Raw genomic sequence first — 13,211 nt, forward strand, 5'->3', positions numbered from 1 at the left:
ACCAGCCACCACCTCCCCCGGCCCCGCCTAGGTGCTCTCGGACCATGTGCACGGTGCCCTCGCCCTTCTCCCTCTCCCTCTCCCTCTCCCTCTCCCTCTCCCTCTCCCTCCGTCTCTCCCTCTCCCTCCGTCTCTCCCTCTCCCTCCGTCTCTCCCTCTCCCTCCGTCTCTCCCTCTCCCTCCGTCTCTCCCTCTCCCTCCGTCTCTCCCTCTCCCTCCGTCTCTCCCTCTCCCTCTGTCTCTCTCTCTCTTCTGGAATCGTTTTGTTCTCTGTCTGTCTGCCTGGCCCCTGTCTGGCTCCACCAGTTGAGGGCAGAGCCTGGGCCATTTCCCTGTGGCCTGGCCTTGTCTGGCAAAGCAGGTGCTCGTGAAGAAAGTGGAATAACTAAAATCCTCCGTGAGGTTTACAGTTTCCCTTTGAGTTTTGAGTAACACTTTTATTGGCGCTGTCCACTCTAGGATTATAGTGGGAGAGTTTGTTTCCGGTTTTTAGGGAATGGGGTAGTTTAGATCTGGTTGTTTTCCTGGTGAGATTAGGGAAGCTGGTGTTTGCACTGGTCCTGCCGGGATGCTTTTGGAAGGAGACTTTGTGCTGAACACCTAAGAGCTGCTGGGCTCCTGATGAGGACCTGATGGTCTCATTTTACAGGCAAGGAAGCCAAGCTTCTGAGAGCTTCAGTGACGTTCCCAGGGTCCTGAACATTGGGAGGTGGCAGATTGAGACCAGAGGCCAAATCTGTAGAAGACAAAGCCCATGTTTTCTGCTCCTCTGGGCACCTGCCAGCCTGCCAGCCTGCAGCACAAGCAGGAGACCGTCATTGAAGGAAGGAGGGGGTGTTTCACTCGTTTAGACTTGGTTGAGAAAGCCTGTTTAGAATCGTCTTCAAAGTCATTTCATGTAAACCAGTGTTTATTGCACGTGTTTTAAGCACTGGGCCTGGGAAAAGTGTAGGCAGGAAGGTGGACACAGGCCTGTCCCTGGAGCAAGACACATACTGGGCAATGTGATTCTAAGTAAGAGGAAAGGCATCAGGGCAGGCTCAGGTCCCAGGGGCAGGTGGCAGGGGATCTGACCAAGGCCTCTCTAAGAAACTGATATTCTAGGAGAGGAGGAGGGAAGCATTTCAGGCGGAAAGAACAGCCCCTGCAAAGGCGCAGAGTGGAGGGAGCGTGGTGCCTTCCAGGACTGGAGAGATCTTCTCATGCTGGAGTGAACAGAGTGGGGTGGAGGTGCAGCAGGGAGCCGAGCGGGGCCACCCCCAGGGGCCTTGAGACGGGGCCATGAGTTTGAATCATGTCCTAAGGAAAATGGGAGAGTGAGCCAATTCACCTTCTGGGGAGTTCCCCCTGGCGGAGACACAGAGAGAGGGTTGGGGACCAGAAATTGATTCCTCCCCATTATTCTGGGGGCTGGCACAGATGCTGTGGGAAGGGCGGAGCAGGCTGTGGTGTTCGTCCAGGCCGAAGGGTTGCTGCCGAGTTTCTTCCAGGTTTCCCAAGAACAAGAAGCAGCTTCAGGAAGCTGAACTCACAGCAGAGAAGCAGGAAGGAGGCTTTTCTAAGCGAAATGCCCTGCAGGGAGGATCTGGTGCTGGCAGCTGCAGGGCTTGGCCCCTAGCAGGGTGGGCACTACAGATGGAGCAGAACAAGACAGAGACGCACCCTGTCCTCTGGCGTTGGGAGCAGGGATCCTGGTCCAGCATCTTGGCATTAGTTGGGGCTGCCTCTCGGGGGTACAGGGGACGTCCTCACTGTTCCTGGTCTCTGGTCCCAGCAAGACCCTTGGTCCCTGCTCCTGAAGACTTACGTTCTTGCTGCTTCCTCCCACATGCCAGGCCAAGCTGTGCTCTTCCAAGGCTCCAGCATGAAAAGTGCCGACCCTCCCCTCCGGGGGCAGCTCTCCACACCCACGGGGTCTCCGCATCTCACCACCGTCCACCGGCCACTGCCCCCCAGCCGCGTCATTGAGGAGCTGCACAGAGCACTGGCCACGAAGCACCGCCAGGACAGGTGAGGCCCTGCCCCATGAGGGAAACCTGTGGCACCAGAACCCCTGCAGGCCAGCCCCAGGATGGCAGCCTGTGCAGCGCCCAGGACCCCGGCTGGCTCTCATGTTCCACAGTCACTGTCTTGAAATTCTTGATAACTTCTGAACGAGGAACCCACATTTCATTGTGCACCTCGCTCTGCAGATTACATAACTGATCTTGGTTCCCACATTCTGGGAGGGGGGTGCACAGTGAATGTGCACTGTGGGAACCTGGCCACAAAGTCCCCTGCGGGAGCCCCTCAGGACCCAGGGTGGGGAGGGAGCTCCGCAGGAGAGAATGACTTAGGGAGAAGTGGCCGATCCACTGTTCCAGGACGCTGAGGGCTTTGTAGTTTTCACTGGGCAAGAGTGTAAGGCAGCCTGTGCCTGCAGCTTGCCCTGATACTTTGGATCACATGTGGCTCGTGGGCTGTGAGGGACTAGAGGCCACATCTGTGTAAGAAACAGTGACTTGCTGGAGGTAAAGTCGGTAATGGGAGGCAGTGTGGTTTGGAGGAACATCAGACAAGCAGAATGTGCGTCTCAGTTTTCGTGAAGTCCTCAGCCTGAGCTTCGACTGCACTATGTTTGGGCAGGTTTTATTATGTGTGTGTTCTGTGCTTTCCAAAACAGCACATTTTAAACAGCCATTTTCCTTGGACTCCAAGCCTCGTGCTCCTTCTGGTGTCTCCAGGACAAACGCTGAAAGCTGCACACATTTGGGGTTTGCCTCTGTGATGTTCATGACGAGCCCCAAAGTCGATCGTGCTGAGTTTCCGAGTAAAGCGGGCAACACGTAACCTGAACGTCTTTCTGGTTTAGTTTTCAAGGAAGGGAAAGTAAAGTGTCTCCGAAGAAGCGACTGGACATCCGTCTGTCGAGAACATCCAGCGTGGAGCGGGGCAAGGAGAGGGAGGAGGCTTGGAGCTTTGACGGGGCCTTGGAGAACAGGCGAACTGCCGCTCGGGAATGCGAGGAGGACAAGGAGAACCTGATCATGAACTCTGAGCTCAAGGACGACTTGCTTCTGTATCAGGACGAGGAGGCACTGAACGATTCCATTATTTCTGGTAAGGAAAGGATGAGTCATGAAGTGTGGAGATTTCGGCCAGAGGTCTGGTGTCACCAGAGTTTTGGGGACAGAGCTTATGCCTGGGGGAGGAACAGGTCGAAGGGCTGCACCTGGGGAGAAACAGGAGGGGGTCATGTCCCCTGGAAATCAGTCTCTCCTGAAATAAACTGGGGTGGGGTGCACAGCCAGGCTTAGAGCAAGGAATTAGAAAATACCGCCGTGAAATTGTTTTGAGAGTTGCATATTAGTTTTCATATGCATGTGAAAAAATCCCATAAAAGGGGAATAGCAAGTGACTTTGAGAATGTCACCCCTGAGGATAATGTGACAAACAGTGTATCGGTGGGGTACAGAGGCGCCGTGTTTAGAAGTTATAGCAAAAAACAAAACAAAACAAAACAAAACAAAAAAAAACACACACAAAACAAGAAAAGCAAGATGAGATGGAAGTGGGGGAAGAGAGAGAGAGATTGCTCAACTGATCCCAAGTGGCTGTCCAGAGGTGGTGTGAACGGGACAGGCAGCGTCTGCATGTTTGGGAGCAGGTGCTCACGGGGTCCATGTTCTCAAGGTCAGAGTCATTGCTCCGTCCCACCCTGAGGACTCTGGGGCTCGGGCCAAGAGAGGGCTGCAGACCACCCTGTGATGAAGGAAGAAGGAGGCTCAGGCCAGGAGGAGGCAGTGCTGAGGGGTTCCCTCCCAGCCGGTACTGGCTGTGCAGGGCCCTCGGCTCACTTCCAGGAGGGTCCGGGGTGAGCGTGGTGGTTGGCCTGCAAGGGAGGAATCAGGAAGCGTTGCATCTCACGGCGACTGTTACGGGCATGGGCCATCAGGCCGCATCTTCCTGGGTGTCTGTGGGGAGGTGGAAAGGGCAGCGATGTTGGTGCTGACCCTGGCTGGTACTGAAGGCATGTGGTGGGTGCTGTGACGGAGGGACAGACCGGCAGTCCAGGGATCACAGCCTCCCCTCCCTGCTGTTTCCGAGCCTTTCCACTGGGTCTGAGGAAGCAATTCTGAATATGTGGCTGCAAAACATGAAGGCAGTGCTGTCACCCGTGTGCTTGGAGGGAGCTGACTTCCACCGCGGAACCAGTGTCTTTGTGGCCGAAACTTGTTGCTGGCCATTGGCCTGAGGCACTGACATCTCCGAAGAGGCTGGGGCCTGTGGTGTTCCCCAAACTTATTCGGGCCTGGAATCCTTGCCCTTATATGCCTGTGAGCCTTGCTATGTGGGTGCACTTCTGAGAAGAGCTGGCGTTGGGTGGCCCAGGGCTAGAGCAGGGTCCCTGGGTCCCTCAGCCTCAGCGCTAGGGGCAGGAGGCCAGGTGCTTCTCTGCTGTGGAGGGGCTGTCCTGGACCCACTGGGATATTCTGCAGCGTCTCCACACTGGACACCCGTAACACCCCCACCCCAGGAGGAGACAATCTCAAATGTCTCTAGAATTGGCCAGATGTCCCCCAGGGGCAGAGTCACCCCCTGTTGAGAATCACTGGCCTAGTCCGTGCCCCTGGTTTGCCAGTGCCCTTCTACAAGTCCCTTATCCACTGCAGGACACAAGGCTTCCATTGATGAGAAGCAGACTGCTTCCTCTTGATACTGACAACGTCAAAAGCCAGGCCCCTATACTGGGTGTTTCTTGCATCTGGGATGCTGGTCTGAGGTTGTGACAAGAAATGTTTTATCCTCACAGGAGCCTCATGAGGCTGGTGACATCATAATCCTTATTTTACACATGGGAAGCTGAGGCATGGGGAGGGCACATAACTGGCCGTGGCCACGCTGCTTGTTGGTGCCGCACTTGAACCCAGGCTGCCGGCTCCAGCTTTCCACTCTGTGCCAGACCCTCTCTGAGGATGAGTGGATCAATCCACATCAGCCCTTGGTGTAGGGCCTGGCTCAAAGTGAGCCTTGGACAGCAGTTCCTGTCCTCACCAGCCACACAAGGAGGAGAGCCTCTGCCCAAGAAGGACCTCCCAGCTTCACTTTCCTTCAGGGCATCATTAGGCCATCCAGATACGGTGTCCTCACACCTGGCCTTAAAGGTATAATGCAGTCATTTTATTTAAACATGGAAGAGGATGGGAATCTGCGTTTCCCCTCTCAGCAGCCTCAGGCTGGCCTGGGTGTGCCCTCCAAACACTTTGTGGCAGCATCTTAGGATGCAGACTTTCTGCACTGGAGATGGCATCAAAGCGCATCTAGTGGCACCCTTGCTCCCACCTCCATCCCTCCTGCCCAGCACCCTCCTCCTCTGATTGAGTGCTCCTCCTACTCAGCCGGGTGGCCTGGTCACGGCCAGCTGTGTTTGCCTCCTGTGGCCGTTGTAACACCTTATCACCCACTCGGTGGCTTATGACCACAGAATTTACTCTCTTGCAGTACTAGAGGCTAGAAATCCAAAATCAGACTGTGGGCAGGGCCATGCTGCCTGTGAGAACCCCAAGGAGGAGCTGTTCTCTTCCAGTTTCTGGTGGTTCCAGCGTTTCTCGGCCTGAGACTCCCAGCCCCGCCTCCGTGGGCACATGGCCACCGCCTCTCCCTCCTTCCTCTTCCATTCGTATAAGGACAGTCGTCATTGCAGGCAGGCCCATCTGGATGATCCTGGATGATCTCCACATCTAAAGATTAACTTAATTACTTCTGCAAAGATCCACTTTCCAAATAAGGTCAGTTTCACAGGTTCTGGGGACGTGGACTTGGGCACGTCTTTTAGAGAACCCCCTTTCAACCTCCTGAAGTAACTTCTCTTAGATAACTCATTCCTCGTCTCATTGAGCCAAAGCTAGGCCCTGGCTTTTACTCCCAAAGCCCCCGCTTCCCTGGGATCTCTGTGGCTGGGCCAGTCCATGGCCGCCAACAGAATATGCTGTGAACTTGGACTTGGCCCTGGGCAGGTCCCGCCCCGTCCCTGCCCCATTTCCTTGTTGTCAGATCAAAGGCCCTCATGGTTGGCTTCTAAGACAACACTGAACCTTCCTTCCTAGATGGGACACAGTTCCAGAGTCACACTAATTCTTGTCATTATCTGTTTTCTGTCTGTCTGCTACCCATCCATTACTTATTGTTGGTTGTCTAGTTTTGTCTGAATGGGGGATCCTGCTGGTGTCTGTCTGTGCCCCAAGGTGTCCCCGTTGTCCCATGGTACCTGATTCTAAGAGTCAGTAAGCACCTGCTGGATGTATGGCTTTCAACACGTCTGTGATCTGACAAATCTTGTCCCTCTGGCTGACGCCCCCTGAGCTCCAGGGTGTCTCTGTGGACTCTGTGCGTCCACGTGGGGCCTGGTGCGCATCGCAGAGCTCGGTTCCATCTGTGCCCCAGCTGGAACTTTTCCCCATTTCAGTCAATACATCTAAGCCTCCTGCGAAGCTCTTGGCTTTGTGCTGGTGTCCAGATGACCCTGAAGTCCTCCCGGCTCCCCTTGGAGCCGGTCCAGGCTCCAGCTGTCGCTGTCTTCTCTGGCAATGGTTCACAGTGCTCTCCTGCCTGGACTTGGCCCCCAGGCGTCTCTCTGTGCCACCATTGTTCCACTTCTAGTTCAGTCTCCACACGAGTGGCCACAGGACCAGGGTCCCATGTAAGTTGAAAAATATCACCTCCTGCTCAGATCCCTCCAGTGGCTTCCTCAGGCGTCGAATGCCGCATCCTCTCTAGTGCCTGTGGCCGCACTCCATGTGGCCTGTCGCCCACTCCCAACTCGCCTCTCCCTTGGACCTAGCCCATGGGCTTCCTTGATGGTCCTCATACTCCGACCACACCCTAACCACCAATCTCTGAGACTCTTGCTGTCCCTGGAGGTATGCATGGCTCCATTGCGTTTAGAATACCGCCCTGTTCCGGAAGCCAGCTGGCCACTGTGTGGCAACACGTGGCCCCTTCCCCTCACCCAACCTCATTCCCCGAGGCTGTGTCCCTGACCCCAGTCCCATTGGCTTTGCCCACGCGGCTTCTCTACCAGCACGTGGGCTCTGAGGGGCCGAGGCTTCACCTCTCGTTCTTGCTGTGTGCACAGCTCTTGAGTGCTAAGTACAAAATAATGTCAGTTAAATGAATGAGCCAGAATGGGCCAATGGGGTATTCGAGGAGCTGGTGCCTGTGAAGTACTAACAGGTGCCAGGTCCAGGGAGCCCTCATCCCTGTGCTGTTTCCCCCATGACGTGGCTCAGGCCTGAGCCTCTCGTTGTTTGTCCTTGAAACCTGCTGTCCGTAAGTGAACATGGAGTTTGAGCTGGGGTCTGAGGGTAGGGAAGGTAGCACGCATTGCAGAGAGGCCTGTAAGAGTCTTTTGTGTTGCCTGGTGCAGACAGTGGTGAATAATGGTTGATATTTGCTTCTCTCTGCAGTGTGTAGAGTTCAAACCCCATTCCCACCATCTCGCCTGATATGTTACTTTCAGGTCTCCATGGTGTGGGAGCGGAAAAGCACTGGCAGTAGGTTAATCAATTATTGATGGCAACAACCACTATTTCAGACATTGATTCATTCATTCTCTTTCCCTCTCTCCCTCTCTCCCCTGTTGATGGAGCCTTGGCAGACACTGTGTTATCCCATGCGAAAAAGAAAATTGTTATCAAACATTTTTGTGAACCTGAATTCTCTATTAGTGGAGAATGAGTCTGTGTCAGAATTTAAGTTTTGGAAACAGTGGAGGCCCCATCAGAGGCAGGCCTGCATCCACAGTCCTTGCCAACATGCCCGCCTGCACACAGGCCCACACATGGGTGCCTTCGTGGGTCTCCGTGGTCAGTGGTGCCTTCGTGGGTCTCCGTGGTCAGTGGTGCCTTCGTGGGTCTCCGTGGTCAGTGGTGCCTTCGTGGGTCTCCGTGGTCAGTGGTGCCTTCGTGGGTCTCCGTGGTCAGTGGTGCCTTCGTGGGTCTCCGTGGTCAGTGGTGCCTTCGTGGGTCTCCGTGGTCAGTGGTGCCTTCGTGGGTCTCCGTGGTCAGTGGTGGGTGAGCACGGCCTTAGGCACATTCTCCAGTCATCAAAGGTGAATTTTATGAGAAACAGTCTTTATGTTGTCACTGCCCCAAGATTTAAGTTTTAAAACCTGTCAAGAAAAAGATGTTTGTGTTTTGTCTTTTCTCTGTCCTGATCCAAGAGTCATGACCACACCTGGTTTGTCACAGTGTCCTGGCTCCGGGCACAGCAGAAACACATGATGAGGGGGAGCGAGGGACTGAGGGGCTGCTGGGGGAGTCAGGGCTGCAAGGAAGGACCTGCGGACTCAGGAAAGCAGACTTCTCCAGAGTCCCCCAGACCTCTCCAGAGCCTTCCAGACCTCTCCAGAGCCTTCCAGCTGCCTCCGCTGCTCATCCTGCAGACAGCTTCTTCCAGGTGTTCACAACAGCAAGGCTGCAGACTGAGCTCGTCTCAGCTGAGCCCATGTAAGGAGGGAGCAGGCCCTCCACTTCATCCATGCTAGGGTCTTAGTCCCTTTGAGCTGTCAGAACAAAATCCCTAGACTGGGGGTCTTAATAACCAACAGAAATTCATTCCTCACAGTTCCAGAGGCAGAGAAGCCCAAGATCAAGGTTCTGACATGTGGGGTCTGGAGAGGCCCCGCTTTCTCATAGAAGTGTCTTCTGTGTGTCCTCACCTGGCAGAAGGGACAGCAGAGCTCTCTGGGGTCCCTTTTCTAAGGGCACCAATCCCACTGATGAGGGTTCCACCTCATCCCCTTCCAAGACCCCACCCCCAAACACCATTACACTGGGGTTAGGCTTCAATGTATGAATTTGGGGGACACAAACATTTGGCCTCCTGCTTTGGGAATGTCTCAGGGAGGGCTGTCTGTGCAGCCAGATGGGGCTTCATCTTTGGGGTTTACTGCATAGAGAGACTCCCTGCAGGGTATGACCACCCCACTTGACACGTTTCTAGCTCTGTGACCTTGGAAAAGTGTCTTCCTCTCTCTGTGCCTCCGTTATACTCCTCGTAAATGGGGGTGATAACAAAGTTCTTATGAAGGTAAACAGGGGTGCTCACCAAAGCATAGTTTTGTCTCACTGCGCTCAGTAAGCGGTTGCCGGGGTCATTAGCACTGGCATCCTCATCGCCGTGGTTGGAGAGTGTGCAGGAACAGGGGGGATCTGGGCATCCACCGCAGCCCATCAGAATACCGCGTCACGGGCTCGAAGTGAGCTGTGGCTCCCGGTTCGTCAGCATTCGGTAGCTGATTTGTGCTAGTCCCCATTTCTCGGCCACCGCACAGATACGTCTGTCCTCCATCCGGACGTGCAATTGATGTGTGTGTGTAACTGGGTGTGGTTTTGCTTGCCTGCTTAGCAAGGAATGATGGCAAGGAGAATTAGTTGCTGGGGTCCAGGTGCCCCAGCACCTGGGGGCAGACTGATGGGGACCTTTGGGTTGATCAGGAGAAACAAGCCTCAAGAAGGCCTCTCGGTGGCACCGGCCGTGAGCCACCCGTCCCAGACCAGGTCGGGTAACCCATGGCACCCAGCCTCAGATCACTGTGCCCACTGGTGGACCCTGGGCAGCTGGTGGCACATCCGGGCCCTGGCTGCCTGTTGGCAGCTCACAGTTGATGACAGGGACCCCCTCTGCGGTTTGTCCTGGGGCGGATGAGGCAAGGCCCATGGAGGGTCTGGCCTGTGTGGGGCACGAGGCACTCATGTGATAGCCCTGCCACCAAGGTTGTCTGAGGGTGTGTCCTGGTCACAAAATAAAAATAATCCAATACTTGTACATTATTTATAAACTACACACAAGAGGTATCATAGTAATATACCGCACACTTTATAAAATATGCATGCGAGATAGTAACAAGGGTAGCACGGGAGGGTGCCTGTGTACATATGGATATGCTCGAGCACAGCCTGCGTCACTGAGTCCCGGAAGTGAGGCCCAGGGAAGTGCATTTCAGCGAGTACAGCAGGGGTTCTAGTGCTGCTGCAGGAGTGGAAACATACAGACCAGCCCCCACAATCGCATGAGTCAATTCCAGTCAGCTAGTCTGCAGAAGAGTCAAAGGACATACAGGATTTCAGTGCTTTAGAGATTTTTTTAAAGCTTCTTAACCCCCTTGCTAGTGTTCAACAAGTACCATATGTCCCAGCCTAGGCCTCGATAATTCTAAGGAGAAACCGCACTCTAGGAGCTCATGACGGACCTTAAAAGCTGATGTTCACTATAAACTCAACAATGCAAAAGAGGGCTGGGTCAGGAGGTGAAATATGAGTCCATTTTCACACTGCCAGTAAAGACATTCCCAAGACTGGGAAATTTATAAGGAACAAGAGGTTTAATGGACTCACAGTTCTGCACGGCTGGGGAGGCCTCACGATCATGGTGGAGGTGAAAGACACGTCTCACATGGTGGCAGGCAAGAGCGAAGAAGCACTAAGCGAAAGGGATTTTCCTTCATAAAACCACCAGTTCTCATGAGACTCATTCACAGCCACAAGAACAGTATGGGGGAAACTGCCCCATGATTCAATTATCCCCCATTGGGTCCCTCCCACAACAAGTGGGAATTATGGGAGCTACAATTCAAGATGAGATTAGGGTGGGGACACAGCCAAACCATACTGAAGTCCTAAGACAGATGTGTGACTCCAAGACTGTGGTGGCTTGGGCGTTTGATGCCACGGAGAGCATTACATGGAAAGAGGCGATACTCGGGCACTTAAGTTGTCTAAGCTTACACTTTCTTTAAAAGAGTTTAGACAATACCAGGGGACTTCACAGAACAGCAGGCAGGCCCTGCCTTTTCTTTATAATTGTACTTTAGGTTCCAGGGTACACGTGCAGATCATGCAGGATTGTTGCGTAGGTACCCAGTTGGGGCCACAGATTTGAAAGGATGCGGAAATCCGGCCACTTCCCGCACAGACGGCAGGGGGCGCTGGAGATGCTTGCCGGGATGCGGGAAGCTGGGGAGAACCTGGTTTCGGGGCCACCTGATGGGCGTCTTGCGGAGCAGGTCTGGCCCTGGGTGGTTCTGGCTGAGCACCAAGCAGCAGAGTTATCGGAGTGGGAACGCGCAGCCCCAATGACCGTCAGCTGAAACAGGGCTGCTTTGTGTGTGTGTGTGTGTGTTTTTTTGGAGACAGAGTTTCGCTCTCGTTACCCAGGCTGGAGTGCAATGGCGCGATCTCGGCTCACCGCAACCTCCGCCTCCTGGGTTCAGGCAATTCTCCTGCCTCAGCCTCCTGAGTAGCTGGGATTACAGGCACGCGCCACCATGCCCAGCTAATTTTTTGTATTTTTAGTAGAGACGGGGTTTCACCACGTTGACCAGGATGGTCTCGATCTCTCGACCTCGTGATCCACCCGCCTCAGCCTCCCAAAGTGCTGGGATGACAGGCTTGAGCCACCGCGCCCGGCCTTGTGTGTTTTTTTGAGCTGTTACTTCCCATCAAGCACCTTGATAAGCACTTTTCCTGCGGTTTGTTGCCTAAGTCCCTGGACAAGGTGAGGAGACAGCTGCTATTATTGTTCCTTTTCTTTCTTTTTTCTTTTTTTTAGATGGTGTTTTACTCTTGTTGCCCAGGCTGGAGTGCAATGGCACAATCTCACCACAACCTCTCCCCGCAAACCGGGTTTAAGCGATTCTCCTGCCTCAGCCTCCTGAGTAGCTGGGATCACAGACATGCGCCACCACACCCGGCTAATTTTGTATTTTTAGTAGAGTTGGGGTTTCTCCATGTTGGTCAGGCTGGTCCTGAACTCCCTGCTTCAGGTGCTCCACCTGCCTCGGCCTCCCAAAGTGCTGGGATTACAGGTGTGAGCCATCATTCCCAGCTTTTTAAAATTTTTTTATTTTTTTTAGAGCTGAGGAAAATGAGGCAAAGAGAGGGGATGGAATTTGCCCATTTTGAACCCAGGGCTCTCCAGCTTCACAGTCCGTGAGTGCAGCCCACTGTTCATCCAACTTGTGAGCACCTCATAGGTGCCAGGCCCTGCCCTGAGTGCTGTGGACCCCGTGATACCAGCCAGGGTCCCAGCTTGCAGGTGCCTGCAGTGAGGAGGAGGTAGAATCGCCAAAGAGGTGATTTCAAGATTGGGAGATGAGCACCAGACGGATACAGGCAAGGAATACTGTGGTTTCTGCATCTGAAAGCAGCCGTCTGGGCCAGCGCGTACTTTGAAAAGCGTTGGTGGGAGCTGTATCAGTCTCCCAGGGCCTGGGCCTCTGCACTTTGCAGGCTCCCCAGGGGTGAAGGTCAATCCTGCGTGTCCTCTTGGCTGCGCTGTTCCACCCACCTATTGAAATGCTAGTTTGGGCGTTGCTGTGAAGGTATGTTGTAGATGTGGTTGTCACATGCAGTCGGTGACTTGCAGGGGCTTTGAGTGGACCTCTCCAGCCAGTTAAAGGATTGAGAATAAATTGGAGTTTCCCAGAGAAGAGGAAATCCTGCCTTCAGACTGCAGCATCAGCTCTAGCCACGGGCCTGCCCTCCAAATCCGGGACTTTTCAGCCCCCATGATCGCATGAGTCAATTCCATAAAATAAATTTCTTAATATACACACACGTGCACATCTGTATACATATAGAATGTGTATGTACATACATATATGTACATGTATGAATGTGTGTGGTGTGTATATATCCTGTCATTTCTGTGTCTCTGGAGAGCCCTGACCCAAACACCAGGTGCCTCTCAAGTGCTGCCAGGATAGAGAACCAAAGCTTTCACATGAGGAGCCCTGGTCATCCAGGTAAAGGCTTTCCACACGGGGGTGGCATGAGCGTGAGATGTGCAGAGTGGCATGGTTGTCCCAGGGCCCAGTGTGGGAGCTCGGGCTGGCCAGAGAGAGAGACCTTTGTTCTCCCTGTAAAGAAAGCTGGAGTTCAAAAGGCACCAAAGTGTGAAGCCTCTGAGGGTTGTCCCCAGTCCCTCACCTCCTGGCTACGTGGCCTAGGGCCACAAGGTGGGACATTGTCATCTGCAAAATAGGAAACTAAATCCTAGCACCTGCTTCATAGGGCTGCGGGGAGATGACATGGGACACATGTGCCAAGGCCACCTCTGGGCCTGGCATACAGCAGGGGCTCGTTAACTCTTGGCGGCTCTTGCTGCCATGGGCGGGAGGCAGTGCAGGACTTCCTGAGGGTGAAAGACAGGGAGGGGCCATGCGGAGGCCC

The 13,211-nt window shown here is 54.1% G+C and overlaps 1 protein-coding gene across 11 annotated transcripts in view; it reads left to right on the plus strand.

Moving 5' to 3' along the window:
* PHACTR3 (phosphatase and actin regulator 3) overlaps positions 1-13,211 on the plus strand; it is a 263,489-nt gene that overhangs the window by 188,197 nt on the left and 62,081 nt on the right. For all 11 annotated transcript variants that reach the window (XM_074406723.1, XM_074406722.1, XM_074406725.1 and 8 more), the window contains 2 exons: positions 1,836-2,010; positions 2,852-3,099. In XM_074406723.1, coding sequence (XP_074262824.1) covers positions 1,836-2,010; positions 2,852-3,099 — 423 coding nt within the window. The remainder of the gene's footprint in view (positions 1-1,835; positions 2,011-2,851; positions 3,100-13,211) is intronic.

Source organism: Saimiri boliviensis, chromosome 9 (assembly GCF_048565385.1).
Source record: "Saimiri boliviensis isolate mSaiBol1 chromosome 9, mSaiBol1.pri, whole genome shotgun sequence".
Taxonomy (NCBI): Eukaryota; Metazoa; Chordata; class Mammalia; order Primates; family Cebidae; genus Saimiri; species Saimiri boliviensis.